This window comes from Otolemur garnettii, unplaced genomic scaffold, assembly GCF_000181295.1.
Source record: "Otolemur garnettii isolate 467f Iridium unplaced genomic scaffold, OtoGar3 scaffold00073, whole genome shotgun sequence".
Classification (NCBI taxonomy): Eukaryota; Metazoa; Chordata; class Mammalia; order Primates; family Galagidae; genus Otolemur; species Otolemur garnettii.
In genome coordinates, this window is record NW_003852468.1 from 2,140,787 (window position 1) to 2,159,551 (window position 18,765).

At 44.4% G+C, this 18,765-nt stretch overlaps 1 protein-coding gene across 4 annotated transcripts in view; it reads right to left on the reverse strand.

The window, feature by feature from the left end:
* Positions 1-280: 280 nt before the first annotated feature.
* LOC100966795 (3 beta-hydroxysteroid dehydrogenase/Delta 5-->4-isomerase-like) overlaps positions 281-18,765 on the reverse strand; it is a 23,614-nt gene continuing 5,129 nt past the window's right edge. For 3 of the 4 annotated variants that reach the window (XM_023515492.1, XM_023515493.1, XM_012807627.2), the window contains 3 exons: positions 8,838-9,058; positions 4,658-4,822; positions 281-1,457 (listed from right to left, as the gene is read on the reverse strand). In XM_023515492.1, the coding sequence (XP_023371260.1) occupies positions 646-1,457; positions 4,658-4,822; positions 8,838-8,982 (1,122 nt within the window). In that variant the 5' untranslated portion in view covers positions 8,983-9,058 and the 3' untranslated portion in view covers positions 281-645. Of the gene's footprint in view, positions 1,458-4,657; positions 4,823-8,837; positions 9,059-17,657; positions 17,817-18,765 lie in introns of those variants that run through there. The other variant, XM_023515494.1, reaches the window with a different exon arrangement.

Here is an 18,765-nt window from a genome sequence, read left to right on the forward strand (position 1 = left end):
AGTTCCTCATGATCAAGATGGGAGTGGTAGTCCCCACCCCCCGCGTTTCTGGTGAGGGTTCAATGAGGCACTGTTCATCCCTCATCCAGCACGTGCCTGCGACCTTGTGGGGGTTGTCTTTGCTCCCCTTCCCTCCCCTTCCCTGACCCTCCCTTTATGCTCACTCTACGCCCCCTTTACTCTCCCCTCCTGCCCCCTACCTCCCACCATTCTATGCTATTTTTCTAAATTGGAGACGGCGACACTTGGGAATGGAAAGAAAATCACACCTCCCTCCAGGTTAAACATTCAAACATTTATTATTTGTGTCATTGACCTGTGTGAAGGAATGGAAGGTTTTTAAAGCACAAAAAGGCTTTAGCTTTTAGGATGAGAGAGAGATCTACATGCTTAGCATCTAAAATGCTAGTTCAAAGAGGCCCTGAATCCTTCAGAACCAGCAGCTAAGATTAATTAACAGACAATCAGGACAGAAAGCTTCTGATTAGGTCAGTGTCTGGAAAGGCTCCTGATAGCACTGGAAAGACAAAAAGCCATTGTGTACAAGGGAAGCAGCAGGACCTTATCACCTTGCATATGAAGCCAGGAGGAGAGAGCTTGGCTGACACTCCTCCGAGCTCCCTATCCCCATCCCTGCGCCCCAGATCACTGAGTCTTTGTCTTCACAGTCTCCTTGTGCTGGTCCACCAGAGAACCAATCCATGCCATGGTCTTCTGCTTGGCTTCCTCCCAGCTGAACAGCGGCTCATACCCCAGGTCTCGCTGGGCTTTCTTGTATGAGAAGGTGAACACACTGTTTGACAGTGTCAATAAGTGGCAGCTGGTTGGGGGGTGGTATTTGTAAATCGGACTCAGCAGGAAGCTCACAATTTCCAGCAGGAAGGCAATCCAGTACTGCAGAGACAGAGGAAGTTTTAATCTGGAATCCAGGCGGAAGCCCCACTCTTTGGACAGGGTATAATTTAAGTTGTCATAGCTCTGGTGAGGTGTGTCATCTGAGATGTAGTAGAACTGTCCTTGGATGCTTGTGGCCTTCTTGGGGTCTCGCAGGGTCCTCAAGGCCAGAATATGGGCCCAGGCCACATTGCCAACATAGACTGGGTTGGCTATGGAGAATTTACCATCATGACTCAGGACCCTGTTGTTCTTTAGAGCCTTATTCATGATGCCAAAAAGGATTGGGCTTCCATCCCCATAGATATACATGGGCCTTAAGGCACAAGTGTACAAAGTGCCACCATTTTTCAGAATCTCCCCATTAGCTGCCAGCACAGCCTTCTCTGCAAGCTTTTTGCTGTATGGGTATGAAGCAGACCATGTATTTTCTAGGTTCTCTTCTTCACAGCCATTCTCGACGATCTCCTTGTAGGAGTTGGGCCCGGCTACCTCCACAGAGCTAGTGTAAAGGAAGATTGGCACACTAGCTTGGACACAGGCCTCCAAAAGGAGCTGGGTACCTGCTCAACGAGAACGTGTCGTCAGCATCAGGAAATGACCAGAAGGGCCAGCCACATCCACACACTGACATCCACTCCCCACTCCCCATCCCGGAGTCTGATGGTTATGATAGATTTGCAGTATGTTTGTCTGTGTCTCTCACTGAGATCTGGCCATGCTGCACGCAGAGGGAAAACACAGAAGTGAAAAGAGAGTGACATTCATGTCCCAGAGATCTAGAATTTCTACACTTTGGGGTTCATAAATGTGTGTGTCTGTGGGTGCTTTCATTTTGGAAAAAGACACAGGGTTGCCACTTTATATTTTGCATTTTCACGATTTCATTAAAGGCAGGTCATTTTAAGTCCAAAAAATTAGGAGGCCACACTTTCAGAATAGTCCTAGTCCTTAGTCAAACAAGGACGGTTGAAGAATTCATATCACACATACACACCCCTACACAGTTGTATACAGGCAGCATGCACTCTTAAACACACACTAAATTGCTTGTATTTTTCTCATTTTGTTGATGATCAATAAAATCTTTGTCCCAAAGGCCATTGTTTAAGTCATTGAGCAAATAGTGATTTGTGAGGAGATGCTGGAGATGCGGACTGCTGATTGTGCGTTCCCTGCAAAGACTTTCCCTAGTGCTGACTGTGACTTGTTTACTCAGTTATGAAAAGTAGGGGTGATAAACCTTCCTTCTTTTTAGCATTCTAGCCCACTGGCCTTTTAGACTGAGCCTGGTGAAGAACTGGGAAGAAGAGTGTGCCCTCTGCTGGTGGTAGTGATAACCAGCGGCCCTCCTAGAATGCCTTCAAATGCAGATTCAGAGCTCACAGAGGTAACCCAGAGAGCCTTCCCTCCAAGAAGGAAGGGATTTTCTGGACAAAGGAAATTTTTTAAATTTAGTTTTATAATTTTTACCCCTGTTAAAGTGTTTGTGCAATTTTTTTTTCTGGAGAGACAGCCTCACTTTTTTTTTTTTAAATCTAGTGGCTGAGAAAATTTGGGATTTGTTTACATGCAGGGGTGGGAGTGGGGTTGGAGGGGGGACAGGGGAATGACCATCACTGTGAAATATTTTTTAAACCTGGGAGTGATAAAGGTTTTAGTAAACTGATGCCTCTAACACTTTCCCTTTCATGTCATGTCCCCTGTTGCTGGGAGCTGTGGAGAGTGGGAATCATGAGAGAGAGAGAGACTCAGAACTAGAAAGCAGTTATTCTTAGCACCCTCCTCGCAGTGTAGGGGTAGTTAGAGGTGTGGCTAAGTAGAAACTGGAAAAGATGGAGACTTTACCTCTTTTATGTTTACATGGAGCTGGAACATGTTCTTCTTAGATAAGTATCTCAAGAATGGAAGAAAAAGTATCCAATGTACTCAGCTCTGCTATGAAACCAGTATATAATCATCCACACTTCCATATGAAAGCTATAACCCAACTACAGCCCAAGATGAAGGGGAAGAGGAGGGCACAGGATAGGTGGAGGGAGGGTAATTGGTCGGGCCACACCTATGGTGCATTTTACAAGGGTACATGTCAAATCTACTAAGTGTAGAGTATAAATGTCTTAACACAATAATTAAGAAAGTGTGGTGAAGGCTATGTTAACCAGTTTGTTGTATTTCAAATTATATATAAAACCAGCACATTGTACCCCATAAGTGCATTAATGTACACAGCTATGATTTAATAAAAATTAAAAAAAAAAGAAACTGGGTGGCACCTGTGGCTTAGTGAGCAGGGTGCTGGCCTCATATATGGAGGGTGGTGGATTCAAACCTGGCCCCAGCCAAACTACAACAACAACAACAAAAAATAGCTGGGCATTGTGGCAGGTGCCTGTAGTCCCAGCTACTCTGGAGGCTGAGGCAAGAGAATCACCTAAGCCTAAGAGCTGGAGGTTGCTATGAGCTGTGCACCTCGGCATTCTACCAAGGGCAACGCAGTGAGACTCTGTCTCTAAAAAGGAAACTGGAAAAGGTATTTTTTGAGATGGTGCCAGAGATGCAAAAGCAATGAGTTGCTTTAGAAAAGGAGTCTGTAAGTAGATGGAATTTGGAAGGCCAGCGTGGAGGACAGATGGGCTGGGGGCTGCGGCGCTGTGGTGCAAAGGAGACCAACCTGCAGGGATTGGGGGATTCTATTACAGGATACAGTTCCTTAAAACAACTTAAGGAAGTTGTCTGGGCTTAGAGTAGATTTCACATTTCAGAAAGAGCTGCCAAACATGTAAGGAATGACGATATAATGAGCGTGTACTTGGAGCACCTGGCTAGAAACTACTCTTTAATAGTAACCCAGCGACTGGGGCATGATGGCTCATCCATGTAATCCTAGCAGTCCAGGAGGCCAAGGCAGGTGGGTTGCCTTGGTTCAAGAGTTCGAGACCAGTCTGAGCAAAGAAAATTTGCTGAGCAAATAGAAATTTTGCTGAGCAATAGAAAATTTTTCTTTTCTACTAAAAATAGAAAGACTAGCCAGGTATTATGGCAGGTGTCTCTAAGACCCAGGTACTCAGGAGGGTGGGGAAAGAAGATTGCTTGAGCCCAAGAGTTTGAGGTTGCTCTGAGCTATGACGCCATGGCACTCAACTCAGGGCAACAGAGTGAGACTCTGTGTCAAAAAAAAAGAAAAAAAAGTAGACTCAGTGGTGAGCTAAAAAGATGGTATTTGGGGTAATTGGAAAGTATCATTGTTAAAATATCGTGGGAAGCCAAGTGCTGGAGAATTTTGTCCTGGCAGCCTCTGCGAGTCAGCTTGGCTAGTTGTCTTGAGAGGATTCCTTGTCTGAGTGGGCAGGGAGGTATTGGATATTCTCATTAGCCTACACACAGGATTTAAAGTGATAACTAAGGAGATACCTGTAAGGTCTGGTTTTGGCCCAGGGGGCAAGAGTTGGCTGGATATCAAGAGACTGAAGTCAGAGCTTAGCTGACTTTGGATTGGAGCCATGATAGAAAGTACTTTTGCGGTGTTTGGAACCACACTGTGTAAGCGTAAACTCTAACTCTCTTACTTACCGTCTGTAGGCCTTGGATAAATGATTTCACCTTTCTCAGCCCTGGCTTCCTCATCCAGGCTAACGGCCTGAGCCCCATGGCTGGCAGTGATGCGCAGGGCACTCAGCACGAGGCACGGCCGGTGTCCAGTGCTGCTGGGGCTTCTCGTCCCTTCCTGGCCTCTCCTCCCTGGGCTACTATTCCCACATACCTTTCAGATTGACGTTCATGATGAGCTCTCTCTGAATGGTACCCAGGAAGTCAATGACAGAGGCAGAGTGGATGACGGCTGACATGCCCTGGCAGGCTTTCCGCAGGAACTGCACATCCAGGATGTCACCTTCCAGCACTGTCAGCTTGGGCTTGCCCTGGAGCTCTGTGTGGACACAAGTCAGGTCACTGCAAGGCTTTCTGGACCAGGCTGGGAAGATCCTGATCAAGGTGGTGTTGGCCTCGGTCTTCAAGGACAGTTAGAGTAGGGGTATGGTGGGGAGGAGCAATAAAGGAAAGTAACTGTCACCAGTCATCAGAATGTGTGCCATTTATCGGGAAAGAGCAAACATCTGTCTCATTCTAGAAAAAGAATTGGAGCAATAAGCTATCAGATGAGCCTGGAACATAAAAATCATCAAGGAGAGTCATGGGAAGTTCATCAAATTCATGAAGAAGATGAGGATGATTGTGGAGAGATGGATATAAAAGACTTTGAATTCATGTCTATAGGAAATGAGATTCATATACGGATTTGGAATAAGAAAAGAAACACACGTGGAATTGTGGCGTGGAAAGCTAACGCTGGCTTCAGGGGACAGACTGGTATGTGGGGTGTAAGAGAAAGCAAAACAACCAAGAGATTACTCAGGATGTCCATGCCAAAATTCAGATGAGGAGGACTGGAACCAAGGTCCAGCCCAGAGGCAGAGGAGGGGAGAGATAAGTAAGGTTTGAATTTCCGACATTATACTTGATCTGGATTGAGAGGAAAAGAATTCAAAATTGGCCCTAGTGTTTCCTGCTTGGGCAATGACAGGGAGAGTGGAGCCATCAACAGGAAGTTTGGGATGGGTTCACAGGATTTTTGTTGATGTTGTTGTTGTTTAGATAAGGTATTACTCTGTTGCCCAGGCTAGAATATGATGCCATCATCACAGCTCACAGCAACCTCACACTCCTGGGTTCAAGTGATCCTCCTGCTTCAGCCTCCTGAGTAGCTGGGACTATAGGTGCCCACTACCAGTCTCTGCTAATTTTCTATTTTTTTGTAGAGGCAGGGTCTCACTGTTGCTCAGGTTACAAATAATGAATATCATTGAAAAGCTCTTTTCAGCTGTCAGATACTATCAAAAGTAGGTTTCAGTGCTGAAAACGTGTCAGCCACCAAGGGACTAACATTCCAGCTATCTAGCTGAGGGTAGTAGCTAAAACATCAATGATTGCAGGCTCCCCCCAAATCCATAGGAAGTGACACTGCCAGTAACCTTATCACCTCAAACCAGTCCCTGAAATGAACTCCGTGCTACGCAGAGTTTGGGTAAAACCCTGTGTTTGTTTGTGCTTTGTTATTGGCACACAGCTTTCATAGTTGCTTAGTCCCGTTTACAGCTAGCTTGTAAGTAGATGTTCTGATTCTCACTTTACAGATGAGAAAACTGAGGCTCAGAGACATTAAGGAACAGATCTAAGGTCATACTTCCAGTGAAGGCTCAAACCTGCCCCACTGCCTGCAAGCTTTGTTCACTTTCCCCTGAACCCCAAGCACAGGAGGGGCTATTTGGAATCCCCTTTTCTGAGTCCAAATAAGGATAAACCAATTTAACTGAAATTGGCAATGAAGTCCAAACAGTGAGAGAAAAATTTGGGGCTAGAGAAATTCCTTCTAATGGAAGGAAATGTTTGCTCTCCTTAAGTCTCTGCCAAATTTTGTCGACTCCCAGTCCCTTCCCACTGACCAGCAACTCCAAGAAGGCCCTGGAGTAGGGGATGGCAGGGTAAGACTGCTGGGAAGGAGGTGGGTGGAATTCTCTCTGGCTGTCCCCCCATCTCCGCCATCCCTCCTGCCTTCCTCTGCTGTCCTTCTCTGCTGACTTCAGATTGACGGAAGGATTGTGTGGAAGCACGGAAGGCCAGAGCCAAGCAAAAAGGACTCCCATCCTGCCTCACTGGGCTCTAGCGAGAACAGGAGAGGGCACTTTGGATGTTTCGGCAGTAGAACCCCAGCTCCCTCCTTCTCCAACGCACTGTGGACTTGACAAATGTTTTATGTAGATTGAATATATAATTGCTTTTATGATGTGAGCTGGTTTGGAAGAAGGCCCAGAGAAGCTATGAGACAAACTACCAGTTAAGAGCACAGATGCTGCCTCCAAACTGCCCGAGATCTACCCTCTAGCTACAGGGCCTTGGACAAGTTCATTAACTTCTCTGTGCCTGTTTCCTTATCTGTAAACAAGGCGGGGAATGATATTGACTATTTTGTAGGGTTGTCATGAGGAGCAAGTGAGTCAACCCACATTTAGCACAGTGCCTGGCACAGCAAAAACATTGTAAGCGTTCTCGGTATCATCCTGACACAGGCCCTTGCCCATCCCTGACAGCCCCTGCATTTTCACAATAGGTGAACTACGCCTCTAGGCTGAGCATTGCATTTTTCTGATATCAGATGTTAGATTTCAAATACCATAGAATCTCCATAGTGGCCCACCTGCCTACGTTGATAACAGCCCTCAGTTGACCTGCCTTTCTTAGTCTGGCCGTGCCCCACATGTATTAGTACAGGAGGCCTAGGCCATTCTGCTGGCCACCTCTCCATGTTGACCAGTTCGTTATCATCCCTTGCAGGATCAATCAACAGAGAGAGGTTCGACTGCACTGCAGAGACACAAGGATTACAAACACGCTGATGGTATATTAACATTTGTTTACCAAAGACACTGTTAAAGCAGAGGGTGGGAGTCAGATGCTGTAGCTCATGCCTGTAACCCCAGCACTCTGGGAGCCTGAGGTAGGAGGATCCCTTGAGCTCAGGAGTTTGAGACCAGCCTAAGCAAGAGCAAGAGCTTGTCTCCACTAAAAATAGTAAAATTAGCCCAGCATTGTGGTGGGTGCCTATAGTCCCAGCTGCTTTGGAGATTGAGGCAGGAGGATCCTTTAGAGCCAGGATTTTGAGGTTGCTGTCTGCTAGGTTGATGCCACAGCACTCTAGTGTGGGCAACAGAGTGAGACTCTGTCTCAAAGTAAATAAATAATAAATAAATAAATAAAGCAGAGGGTGGAGGAAGTCAGAGAAGAGCAGAGGAAGAGTAGAGAGCTCAGCGCAGTCCTGGAGTTCTCTCTGGAGGCCTCGTGTGTGCGGGGCAGGACCCTCTGGGCAGCAGGGCCCGCATGTGGACACCCAGTCCCCTCCCAGTTAGGGAGGAGGGCAGGGACTTGGTTTGGTGCACACAGGCAGGAGGCAGGGGTACAGACTGAAGACTCTTTGCAGAGTAGCAGCCCTGGGGCCACGTTATGGGGCCTTTGGGGTGGAGCTCTTGTCTGAGTTCTGCTACCCACTAGTCAGATGACCTGGGAAGGCCCTTTACTTTTCTGGGCTCTCATGTGCTCATTGTTCAGATGGGTGTCACCCCTTTCCTACCCTCCTCACATGGTTATTTTGAGCACTCAACTATCCTTCCAATACAGCTTTTGTGTTTGTACCAGGGACGGTAACTTGGAAAACGAATAATAAGCTGCTCTAGCAAATGCTGCTGTCATATTCCCCGTGGTGATGAGGGACAGACAAATGATAAAAAAGAGATGCTCCAGCTGTCCAGCTCTGGCCTGTCCGGGCCCATGTGCCCTCTCACTCGGTCCCTGGCTCCGACCGTGCACTTGCATTTGTGTGCACAGGTGCTCTCTCTCTGTCTCTCTCTCTCCCCTCTCACCCCCCGCCCCCTCATCTTTACCTTCACTTCCTCTTATTTCACCTTTACTGACAATGCTAAATGAGTCACAAAACCAAACCAAATCCAACCCAGGGCAATCAAGAGAATCAGGGAAGGTCTCCAGGTTAATGGTCCTTTTCTGGCGTTTTACAGCGATTGCCAAGATAAAAGTCTTCAGAATATTAAAGAGTTTTAGATAAGAAGAGAACAAGTGTAAAGTTTTCTAGATGAGAAAGAGGCATGGTGGCGAAGGTGGTCCCTGGTTCTGGGGTCAGAGCCAGAATCTAGTCTCCTGACCCTCAGTCCAGTATCTTTTGTACTGTGCCGTCTGTAATTCCTTTCTGATGACCCTGGATAGGATTAGCCTTGAATTGGCTACAACTTTCTGTAATTTGCTAGATAATGAACCCCTCCCCACACCTACTCAGGGTTGAAGATGGAACCGCACACCCATGGCTTGAGTTCACTTACTAGAAAATTCCTCCTTCAATTCCGGTCTGAAGAACTTGTCCAGGGCCCTGACTTCCTGCAGATCCTTCTCTTCCATCAATAAGCGGATGATCCTCTGACCCAGAAACCCTCCTGCTCCTGTCACAAGGCAGCTCCACCCAGCCATGGCTGATCCAAGTACCAAAAAAACACTTGCCAGGAACCAGAAGATACTGGAGAGTAGATCTGATTATTGGGAGACTCTGCAAGAGGCATAAAAAGAGGTCAAATGCACATAGGCTCACAAAACAACTTTTGTTCCTTCTACTCTATTTTTGCAAAAATTGCATGTTCTCTCATTACCAGGAGAAGCTGAGAGAAACCTAGAAAACTCTAACCTGTTTGATTGTTAAAAGCTGGACAAAAGAGCCCGGGTGCTTGTTGGCTTATACCCCCAAAGGCAGAACTGGAACTTTATATGCTGTTGTCTTTGGCTCAGCCTTATAACCTTGAACTCCTGCTACATATTAATGAGTATCATTCCTCCTCCAGGATCCCTTATCCCAAGAGAATTTGACCTCTAAGTTATATTGCTCATTCCTCTCAGGGATGGGAAGAGAAAGCCAGCTTCAAGGCCATAGTGTGATTAAGAACTTGTGGTTTTGGCTATAACAGGACACCCCTCAGCTGATACTGCCTGCCTGGGATCCACAATTTCTGAACCTAAACAAGGCTGGGTGAAATCCTAAAGTACAATGTGAACGCTGACCTTGTTCAGTAAATAGAACTGGAGGAGAAATCACTTTAATCCATATCTCCTCTCTCAGAGTGTTGTTTAAAATGTGGCTGCTGTCTTGCAAAGTTTGAAAATTTACATGATGGCAGCTCCAAGCACTAATTTTACATGAAATGACTTTCTTTCCCACCCAATATATCCGAAACCTCAATTCTGATTTCCAGTTGGAGAATTCTGGGTTCCTTCAGGAAGAGCATCACGGAAGGGATGCTATCTGGTTACATGTCCTACTTCACAAGAGGGCCTCAGTGGCCCTTCTTGGGGACATTCGCTCCCACCCCATGCTTTGGCTGCAAAATCCCTCTCAGTATTTCCTGAACTGAGGATTCCCTCGATGCTTCTGAAGCCTGTGCCCCAGAAGTGCCCAAATGTCCTGCCATAAGCTCAAGACACTATCTTTCTTCCATTTTTAAAATTTGAAATGTAATTTGCATTCATTAAATTGTCCAGATCTTAAGTGTTTAGTTCAACCCATTGTCAAGTCCATACGTGAGTTAATAGTTGCATCCATTTAAGTATTAGTGTTCAGGAAGTTGTCTGCGTTCTCAGGTCTGGGTGTGTTTATGGCGGAAGAATGACCAGACCCACCAAAGCAAGGCAAGCATGAAGCAAAGTTTACGGAGGAAGATAAAGATAATGTCAATGGAAAAGAAGCCATACTCTGTAAGATAATGTAAAGAGGTTTATTCTGAGCCAGACTTGAGGACCATGACCTGGAGCCACATCCAAGAAACTTTGGGCAAATGGACTTGTGGTGGCGGGGTCATAGTATTTTTATACATTTTAGGGAGAGAAGAATTATAGGAAAAGTCATAAATCAATGCGTGGAAGGCATACATTGGTTTGGCCTGGAAAAGTGGGACATCTCAAAGAAGGGGCTGACAGGTCTGGTTTAAAAATGCTTTTTCTTAGAGGCTCGGTGGCTCATGCCTGTAATCCTAGCATTCTGTGAATTGCATGAGCTCGGATGGGTGGATTGTCTGAACTCAGGAGTTCGAGACCAGCCTGAGCTGGAGTGAGACCCCTATCTCTAAAACTAGTGGGTCATTGTGTTGGGTGCTTGTAGTCCCAGCTACTGGGGAGGCTGAGGCAAGAGGATCACTTTTGCCCAAGAGTTTGAGATTGCTGTGAACTATGATGCCCCAGCACTCTACCCAGGACTCAAGGTGACAGAGTCAAACTCTTATCTCAAAAAAACTCCAACAAAACAAAACAAAACAAAAACAACAACAACAAAAATAAAGATTGTTTTTCTTTCTTCTTTTTTTTTAAATTTCGGTTAATTTGAGGGTACAAAGAATTAGGTTACAATATTTGCATTTGTTAGGTAGAGTCCCTGTTGTAGTTGTGTCCCCTCCCCAGGAGGGTGCCATATACTGCCAGATTGTGCCCATTAAGTGGGAGCACACCCATCCTCCGCCCTTCTCCTCTCTCCCTCCTTCCTTCTTCCCCCTCCCTCCATCTTGAATTCGATTGAGTTTTTCTCTCCTGTGGGCATGTATTAGTTCATCTACTGGTGTCATATCAGTATTGGGTACGTTGGACACTTGCTTTTCCATTCTTGTGATACACTATAAAGACATTTGCACCAGGTTGTTTATTGCAGCTCAATTTATAATGCCAGGATGTGAAAACAGCAAGCCCATCAACTCAGGAATGGATTAATAAACCGATTTAAGGATTCTTTATCTGACAATTGGCTGAAAGGGTTAGGCTTGTTTAACAGGAGTCAGCAAAAAAGAATGCTTGAGTTAAGATAAGGGCCTATGTTAGTCTTTTTTTCTACCTTTGGAAGGTCTAAACACCCATTAAGTCTCTACCTCTGGGGAGTTAAAACAGTCAGTAAGTAAAGAGTAGTACTCTTTAGTCTTTCTCTACCTCCGATGGGTCTAAACAAGTAATTTTCAACCCTTGTGCTGGGACTCACTTGCCGTCAGAGGATCTTGGGTGTGCCGCAAAAATTTTTAAATATCATAAATTAAATTACTTTTCAAAGAAGTTCAAACCACAGTAAGGACGTTCTTCTTTTCAGGCTTTATTTTGACCACTATGATTTAAGTGTGCCGTGGAAGTTTAACTATAGATAGGTTCAGGTGTGCTGTGAGATAAAAAAGTTTGAAAAACACTGGTCTAAACGTTCATTAAGCAAATAGGACTTGTTGGTTTTTCTCTATCTGCAATGGGTCAAAAACATTTCTAAGCAAATAGGACTTTTCTGCTTGTTCTGTGCCAAACAGACACAGGCCGTGGTGTTTCTTCTGGTTCTGTTAAACATTCCTTCCAGGTAGGGGAAGATTTACAGCAGATAACCCTCCAGCTGTTTAGGGGGCCTCTGGCAGATGACATTTCTCCTTTATACCACACCATGAGTTCCTGAGTTATGACTGTCACACCAGCACCTCCCACGCTGCGCATACGTCAAATTCTGAATAGCACCTGAACATTTACCAAACAGGACTCAACCGCATGTAAAAGAACTCCCTTACCGTAACCCGGAGCTGACGCCATTTTCAGTCTCAGCCCATCTGTATGCAGATGTTTTAATAAAACTTTTCCATTAATTATACTCAGCCTGGTTCTATGTGGCTCTGCCTAGTTCTTGAAAGCACTTTCCACTCTAACAGTCTGTTCATTGGAGACAAACTACCTGACCTGCCAGACGCAAGTGGCTTGTGTATATTAAGAGCCACAGGTAGGTCTTCCTTCCATATAGCCTGGGGCCTGTTAATGAATCACAGAGGACATCTCTAAAAAGAAGAGGACACCATGAGGCATATCTGGTCTCCTTTTTCATTGTTAGCAACTCAGTTTTAGGGATCCCCTGGGCCAAGAGGGGGTTCAGTCAGCTCTGCTGGGTGGGGTCGGGGGGCTTAAGATTTTTATTTTAGTTCACAATAAGTTTACAGAGCAAGGGTAAGATATAAGTTTACAGTGCAAGATGTGACCAAAAATGGGCCTCCCTTGTATACTGTCCGGGTGGGCCCTCCTCATGGTTCATACTTTACCATAGAACCACTGTGAAGAACAGTTAGTGACATGACAGTTAACTCGGTTAACTCTAACTCACTTTCCAAATCCGGTAGTGCCTGGGCTGCCTGATGGCAGCAGTGGGAGAGGTGGGGGTTGGTCCTCCTTCCCCAGGCGTGGTCGTGAAGTGGGTTACTAAGGCTAGGATTTATCTGGGGCAGCACTAAGATGGGCTGCCCTTGTCCTTCTTCTGAGTTGGGGTCATTGCCCCAGACAGCCCCAAGGCAGACCACCCCTTTTGTCCTTCCTAAGTGACCAGGAATTCTACCCACCTATCTAACGTTAGTACCATCCCCCAAAAGACAGAGACCACATTTACTTCACCAGGAAGTTCTTTCCTGTCTGTTTCCAGTCAGTCCTCTGCCCCCCTTCCCAACCTACCCCAGAGGCAAGCACTTTTTGATTTTTATTTCCACAGAATTCCTATTTTATTCCTATAGTCTCTTAAATTTTTCCTCTAAGATCTCTATGATTTTAGATATAGACTTCAATATCCACTCAAACTGAAATTAAGTTTTGTTCAAAGAGTACAAAAAATGGAGCATTGATTGTTTGTCCGTTTGTCTATTTCATGAGTTTCTTTCATTTTGATCACTGGCTTCTACTTGTTTACTCTTCGTCTTTCTTTGGTTCTGGTGGGTCTGGACATTCATTAAGCAAAGAATACAATTCTTGTTTTTCTGGTTCTGTTAAAAGTGTAACTTTCAGATTGCAGAAGGGTTCCAGCAGATAACCCTCTGACCTTTTGCAAGGCCTTCAGCAGATGACCTGTTGGGTTTTTGCAGGGCAACCGATATCCCTGCATCCCACATCCCACATCTGAGCTACTGAGCTATGATAGGCATGCCAGCTGCTTCCCGAGCTGCACGTCCGTCATACTTGGGCCAAACAGGACTCAGCCACGTGTAAAAGAGCTTCTTTACCCTAACTTAGAGATCCTGATACCATTCCTGGTCACAGCCCATCTGCTTGCAGATGTCTTTAATAAATCTCTACTAACTCTACTCGATCCAGTTCTTTATGGCACCTTCGACTTTAACATTTACTTTGGGTTTAATTTGCTCTTCTTTTTCAAGGTTCTTATGATAAAAGCTTACATAATTGATTTCACTCCTTTCCTTGTTTAAGCAGTCAACATTAAAAGCTGTAAATTTCTCTCTAAGTACTATGTTAGCGCCTCCAAAATTTTGAGGTATTATCTTATCATAATTCGAGTAAGATATTTTTAAGTTTTCTTTGTGATTTCTTCATTGACTCAATTGTTACTCAGAAGAATGTTGCTTATTTTCTAAAATTCGGGATTTTCTGGATATCTTATTGTTAATTGCTTTCTGATTTAATACATATATTCTGTGTGATTATGGTCCTTGGATATTTAGTGAGACTTGTTTTATGGTCTATGTTGGTGAACATGCCATGTACATTTGAATATGGTTCTCTGCAGTTGTTGGGAATAATGATCTACAAATGATTGGGTTTGCCCCTACTCTGGGTCCTTCCTTAGTCCCGGTTGGAGACATTTTCCTGTTCCCACTTGCAACCTGACTACCAATGAGTCTAACATACTTGTTTAGGAAAGGCTGACACACTGAATCAGAGTGTGGCAACATGCTCTTTGATGCTATCAGCCACAGGCCCTTGGTCTTGTTCAGACCTGTGGAGCACTATCTGAGGTCACTGAGATAGTGCCTCTGAGCACTATCTCAGAATAGTGCTAAATCAGAGTGTAGCAACTTGCTACACTGAATTGATTCACACACTGAATCAGTGTGTAGCAACTTGCTCTTTGATGCTATCAGCTACAGGTAGTGCCTCTGAGCACTATCTCAGAATAGTGCTAAATCAGAGTGCAGCAACTTGCTACACTGAATTGATTCAGACACTGAATCAGAATGTAGCAACTTGCTCTTTGATGCTATCAGCTACAGGCCCTTGGTCTTGTTCAGACCTGTTGAGCACTATCTGATAGGTCACTGAGATAGAGGTCACTATGGCAGATCTTTGACAGCCATAGTGAAGGCTGGAGTGCACCTTACAGACCCCTCATGACCTTCAGGACTGGAGCACTCACTCCTGTGCTGTTAGGAGTGCTGCGTGCTGATAGATTCCAGCTAATGTCTTGCTAGGAATTGCCTTCACCAAAGAGCCAATAGAGTTTGGAATCTCTGAGTGGAACCAAGCAGCATAAAAATCCTAAAGAAATCAAGAAATAAAATAAACAGTGAGGCCAATGAAGACCATAATAGCACCTTTATGTTATTTTTAAACAGTTTTGCTAAGATATAATTTACATGTCATAACATTCACCCATTTGAAAGTTTATTTGAGTAAAATTTTGGACTTGCATAACCATCATCACAATCCCATTTTGGAACATTTCTATCACTTTCAAAGGATCCTTGATGGCCATTGCCTGCCACTCCTCACTCCCACTCCTCAGCTCTGGGCAGCCCCTAAGTGGAGTCAGCTCTGGGCATCATAAGTGGAGTCATACAATGTATGGTCTTTAGTATCTGGCTTCTTTCACTTAGCATAATCCACTTTCCAGGTCCATCTGGAGGGCATATCAGTATTTCTCCCATCAATGTAGGTGCTGAATACTATTCAATTATATGTACACGCCACATTTGTTTATGTAGCCAGCAGTTGATGGATACTTGGCGTGTTTCCACTTTGGGGACTATAATGGATAAAGGTGCTATGAATATTTATATGCAGGAATTTGTGTGGACGTATGCTTTTGTTTTTCTTGGGTAGACAGCAGGAGTCAAATTACTGGGTTATATGGTTACATTTATCTTTAACTTTTTAGGAAACTGCCAAACTATTGTACTTTCCATGATGGCTACATGTCCCATCAGCAAAGCAGCTTAGATTTGGGTACATTATTGTTTCTTCACATCCTGTAATTGTTATTGTCCATCTCTTTAATTATAGCCTTTCTAGTGGGTAAGCAGTGGTATCTCATGCTGGTTTTGATTTGGAATTTTCTGATGCCTAACGAGATAACCTCTTTTAATGTGCTTTCTGGTTATTCCCGTCTTTTGGGTGAAACGTGTATTCAAGTATTTTTCACATTTTTAAACTGAGTTATTTATCATTTTGTTGAGCTGTGAGAGCATTTTATATTCTGACTACTAGTCCTTTATCAGACACATGATTTGCAAATATTTTTTCTCAGGCTGTGATTTACCTTTTCATTTTCTTACTTATACCTTTTGAAGTACAAACATTTTTAATTTCAGTGAAATCCTATCTTTCAATTTTTTCCTTCTACCAGGAAAACTTAGGTTTTGGCCTAACTCAAGGTCAGGAAGATTTTTATCTATGTTTTTTCTTCTAAGTGGTGTACTGTTTTAGTTCTTATATTTAGATCTACAATCCATTTCCAGATAATGTTTACCTATGTGTGAGTTAATGGCTAAATTCATATGGTCAATGTATTTGGATAAATATAAATTCAGCGGGGGAAAAGGATGGTAGTTTTTTCTTTTTTAGACAGAGTCTTTATTCTCCCTTTATACAGTATCGTGGCATCATAGCTCATAGCAACCTCAAACTCTGGGGCTCAAGTGATCCACCTGCCTCAGCCTCCTGAGTAGCTAAAACTACAGGCACCTGTCACAACTCCTGGCTATTTTTAAAGCCGGGTTCTCTCTCTTGCTCAGGCTGGTCTTGCTCTCCTGAGCACAAACAATCCACAGGCACTGGCCTCCCAGAGTGCTAGGATTACAGGCATGAGCCCCCGAGCCCAGACAAAAGGATAGTCCTTTAAACAAATGATGCTGGAACAACTGGATTGTCCACATGCTCAGGGAAGGTCAGGGCATGCTACATGAGGTGAGGCTCATATAGGGCACTGCAAATTGGCATCACAGTTCACAAAGAATTTCTCTGTATAGCACAGCAAAACCCACAAAGGCCACTGGCCAGCAAAAGAAAATACTGTGTGATTTCAACATGCTCCTATTCTTTATTGAAGTGCATGTTGTAAAGAAATCAGTGAGTCCACAATGTGGGTCTATATTCCAGTGCAAGATCACTGGCTTCTTTTATACACCCACCTGCCCACATAGGGTGTGTACGTGTGTTGTGTGTGTTTATCATGTAAGCCCAAGAAAGAGTTTTATCAACAAAGGAACACATGAGCTGTTGGTGTGAGACAGTCTGGATCTGGGGTATCTGCTATTCACAAGAGTTGTATGGCAAACCTACAATCCCTGGGACTTAAGGAAAGCCCTTCCCTCTCACACCTGAATCCTTGGACAGACATGTCATTTAGACATTAAACAGGGAAAGAGGTGTCAAGTAAGATTCTGAGCAGCAGTGGTGGCAGGCAGGAGGAAAATGAGGACCCAGGGGCATTGTGAAAGTCATGTGAAGAAAGAGCTTCAAGGAGATGGTGGCCAACCGTGTTGGGTGCTGCTGAGGCCTTGAACATTGGGAAGAGAATCAATTCTTGGTTTGACAACACCAAGCTCCTAGTAACCTAGTAAGAACATGTCTGCGAAGAATTGTGTAAAAGCCCAAATGGAAAGTCCAATACACAAATCAATATATTGAGAAACAGTTGAAAAAAGTGAGGAGAGCGACTATAAAAAAACTATTCAAGATGTTGTGTCATGAGGATCTCAGTAAAAAGGTATTATAGCCAGTAGAATCAAGAGTTTGTTGTGCTGCTTTAAAAATGGGCTGTTCCCTTTATTAGCACCATGGGCAGAATAGATGTTCAAACATCGTTGAATGTTTGAGTAAATAAAGCATCTATGTCTCATGCCCTTTATATCACAAAAGAATTATCACAGTATCTGACACATAATAGGAGCTCAATCAATAATAAACAGAAGGATGGGTGAACTATCAAGGACTCTAAAATATCTTAATTTTTTTGAAAACCTTATGGACTCACACATATGAGGAAATAGAAGAGAGCAGTGGCTGCAAAAATGAAGACACTTGTAGGTTCCCATACTAATGGAAGGCTGGGAATAGTGTCCAGGCTGAAGCAGCTTGACATAGAAAAGTAATTTTTTTCTTACCTAAGGGATGGGTATAAGAGGTTTCTAGATACTTGAAGTGTGCCTGAAGAGCCAGTTGTCACAAGTAAAGAGGAATGAATCATACCCTCCACCACGTGGGGAGGGTTAGGGCTACAGGTTTTTGCTTCTGTGATACCACTTGGCTGTTTTTTTTTTTTTCCAGCAAGGCCTTGGGAGTAAGGAAAGGAGAAGGTTAATGCTAGAGATCTCTTACCTATCTCCAACCCTCACTCTGCCTGCCAGTTATCTTGGGGGAGAGGTCACATGGATGCCATTCAGGTGTGTGCTGCTGAGGGTGACAATGATGGTACAGTAGCCAGCCTCTAAGGTGGCTCCAGTGATATCTACCTGTTGGTACTCAAACTTGTGTAATTTATTCCCTTGGAAGGTGGACTGAACCTTGGAACTCGATTATAACCTATATAACATGGAAATGTGATGGAATGTCACTTTTGTGATTAGGTTAGAAAGGATTGTGATTTCCACCTTGCTAGCACACTTCCTGTCTCATGTTGGCTTTGATGATGCAAGCTGCTATGCTGGAGACAACACAGCAAGGAACTTATTTCTCTAGCCAACAGTCATGGAGGAATTGAATCTTCTAACAATGATGTTAGTGAGCTTGGAAGCAGATATCTCCCCAGTTAAGTTTTCAGATGAGATCTGAGTATCACCTTGATTTGCAGCTTCATGACAGGCCCTAAAGCAGAGGACCCAGCTAAGCCATATCTGGGTTCGTGACACCACTGACTGTCAGATAATGAGTGTGTGGTATTTTAAGCTGCTAAATTTGGGGCAATTTGTTACATAGCATTGGAAAACTAATACTGGGGTGGCACCCGTAGCTCAGTGGGTAGGGGGCCGGCCACATGCACTGAGGCTGGTGGGTTCGAACCCAACCTGGGCCAGCTAGACAACAATGACAACTGCAACAACAACAACAAAAATAGCCAGGTGTTGTGGCAGGTGCCTGTAGTCCCAGCTACTTGTGAGGCTGAGATGAGAGAATTGCTTGGGCGGCGCCTGTGGCTCAAAGGAGTAGGGCACCGGCCCCATATGTCAGAGGTGGCAAGTTCAAAACCAGCCCTGGCCAAAAACTGCAAAAAAA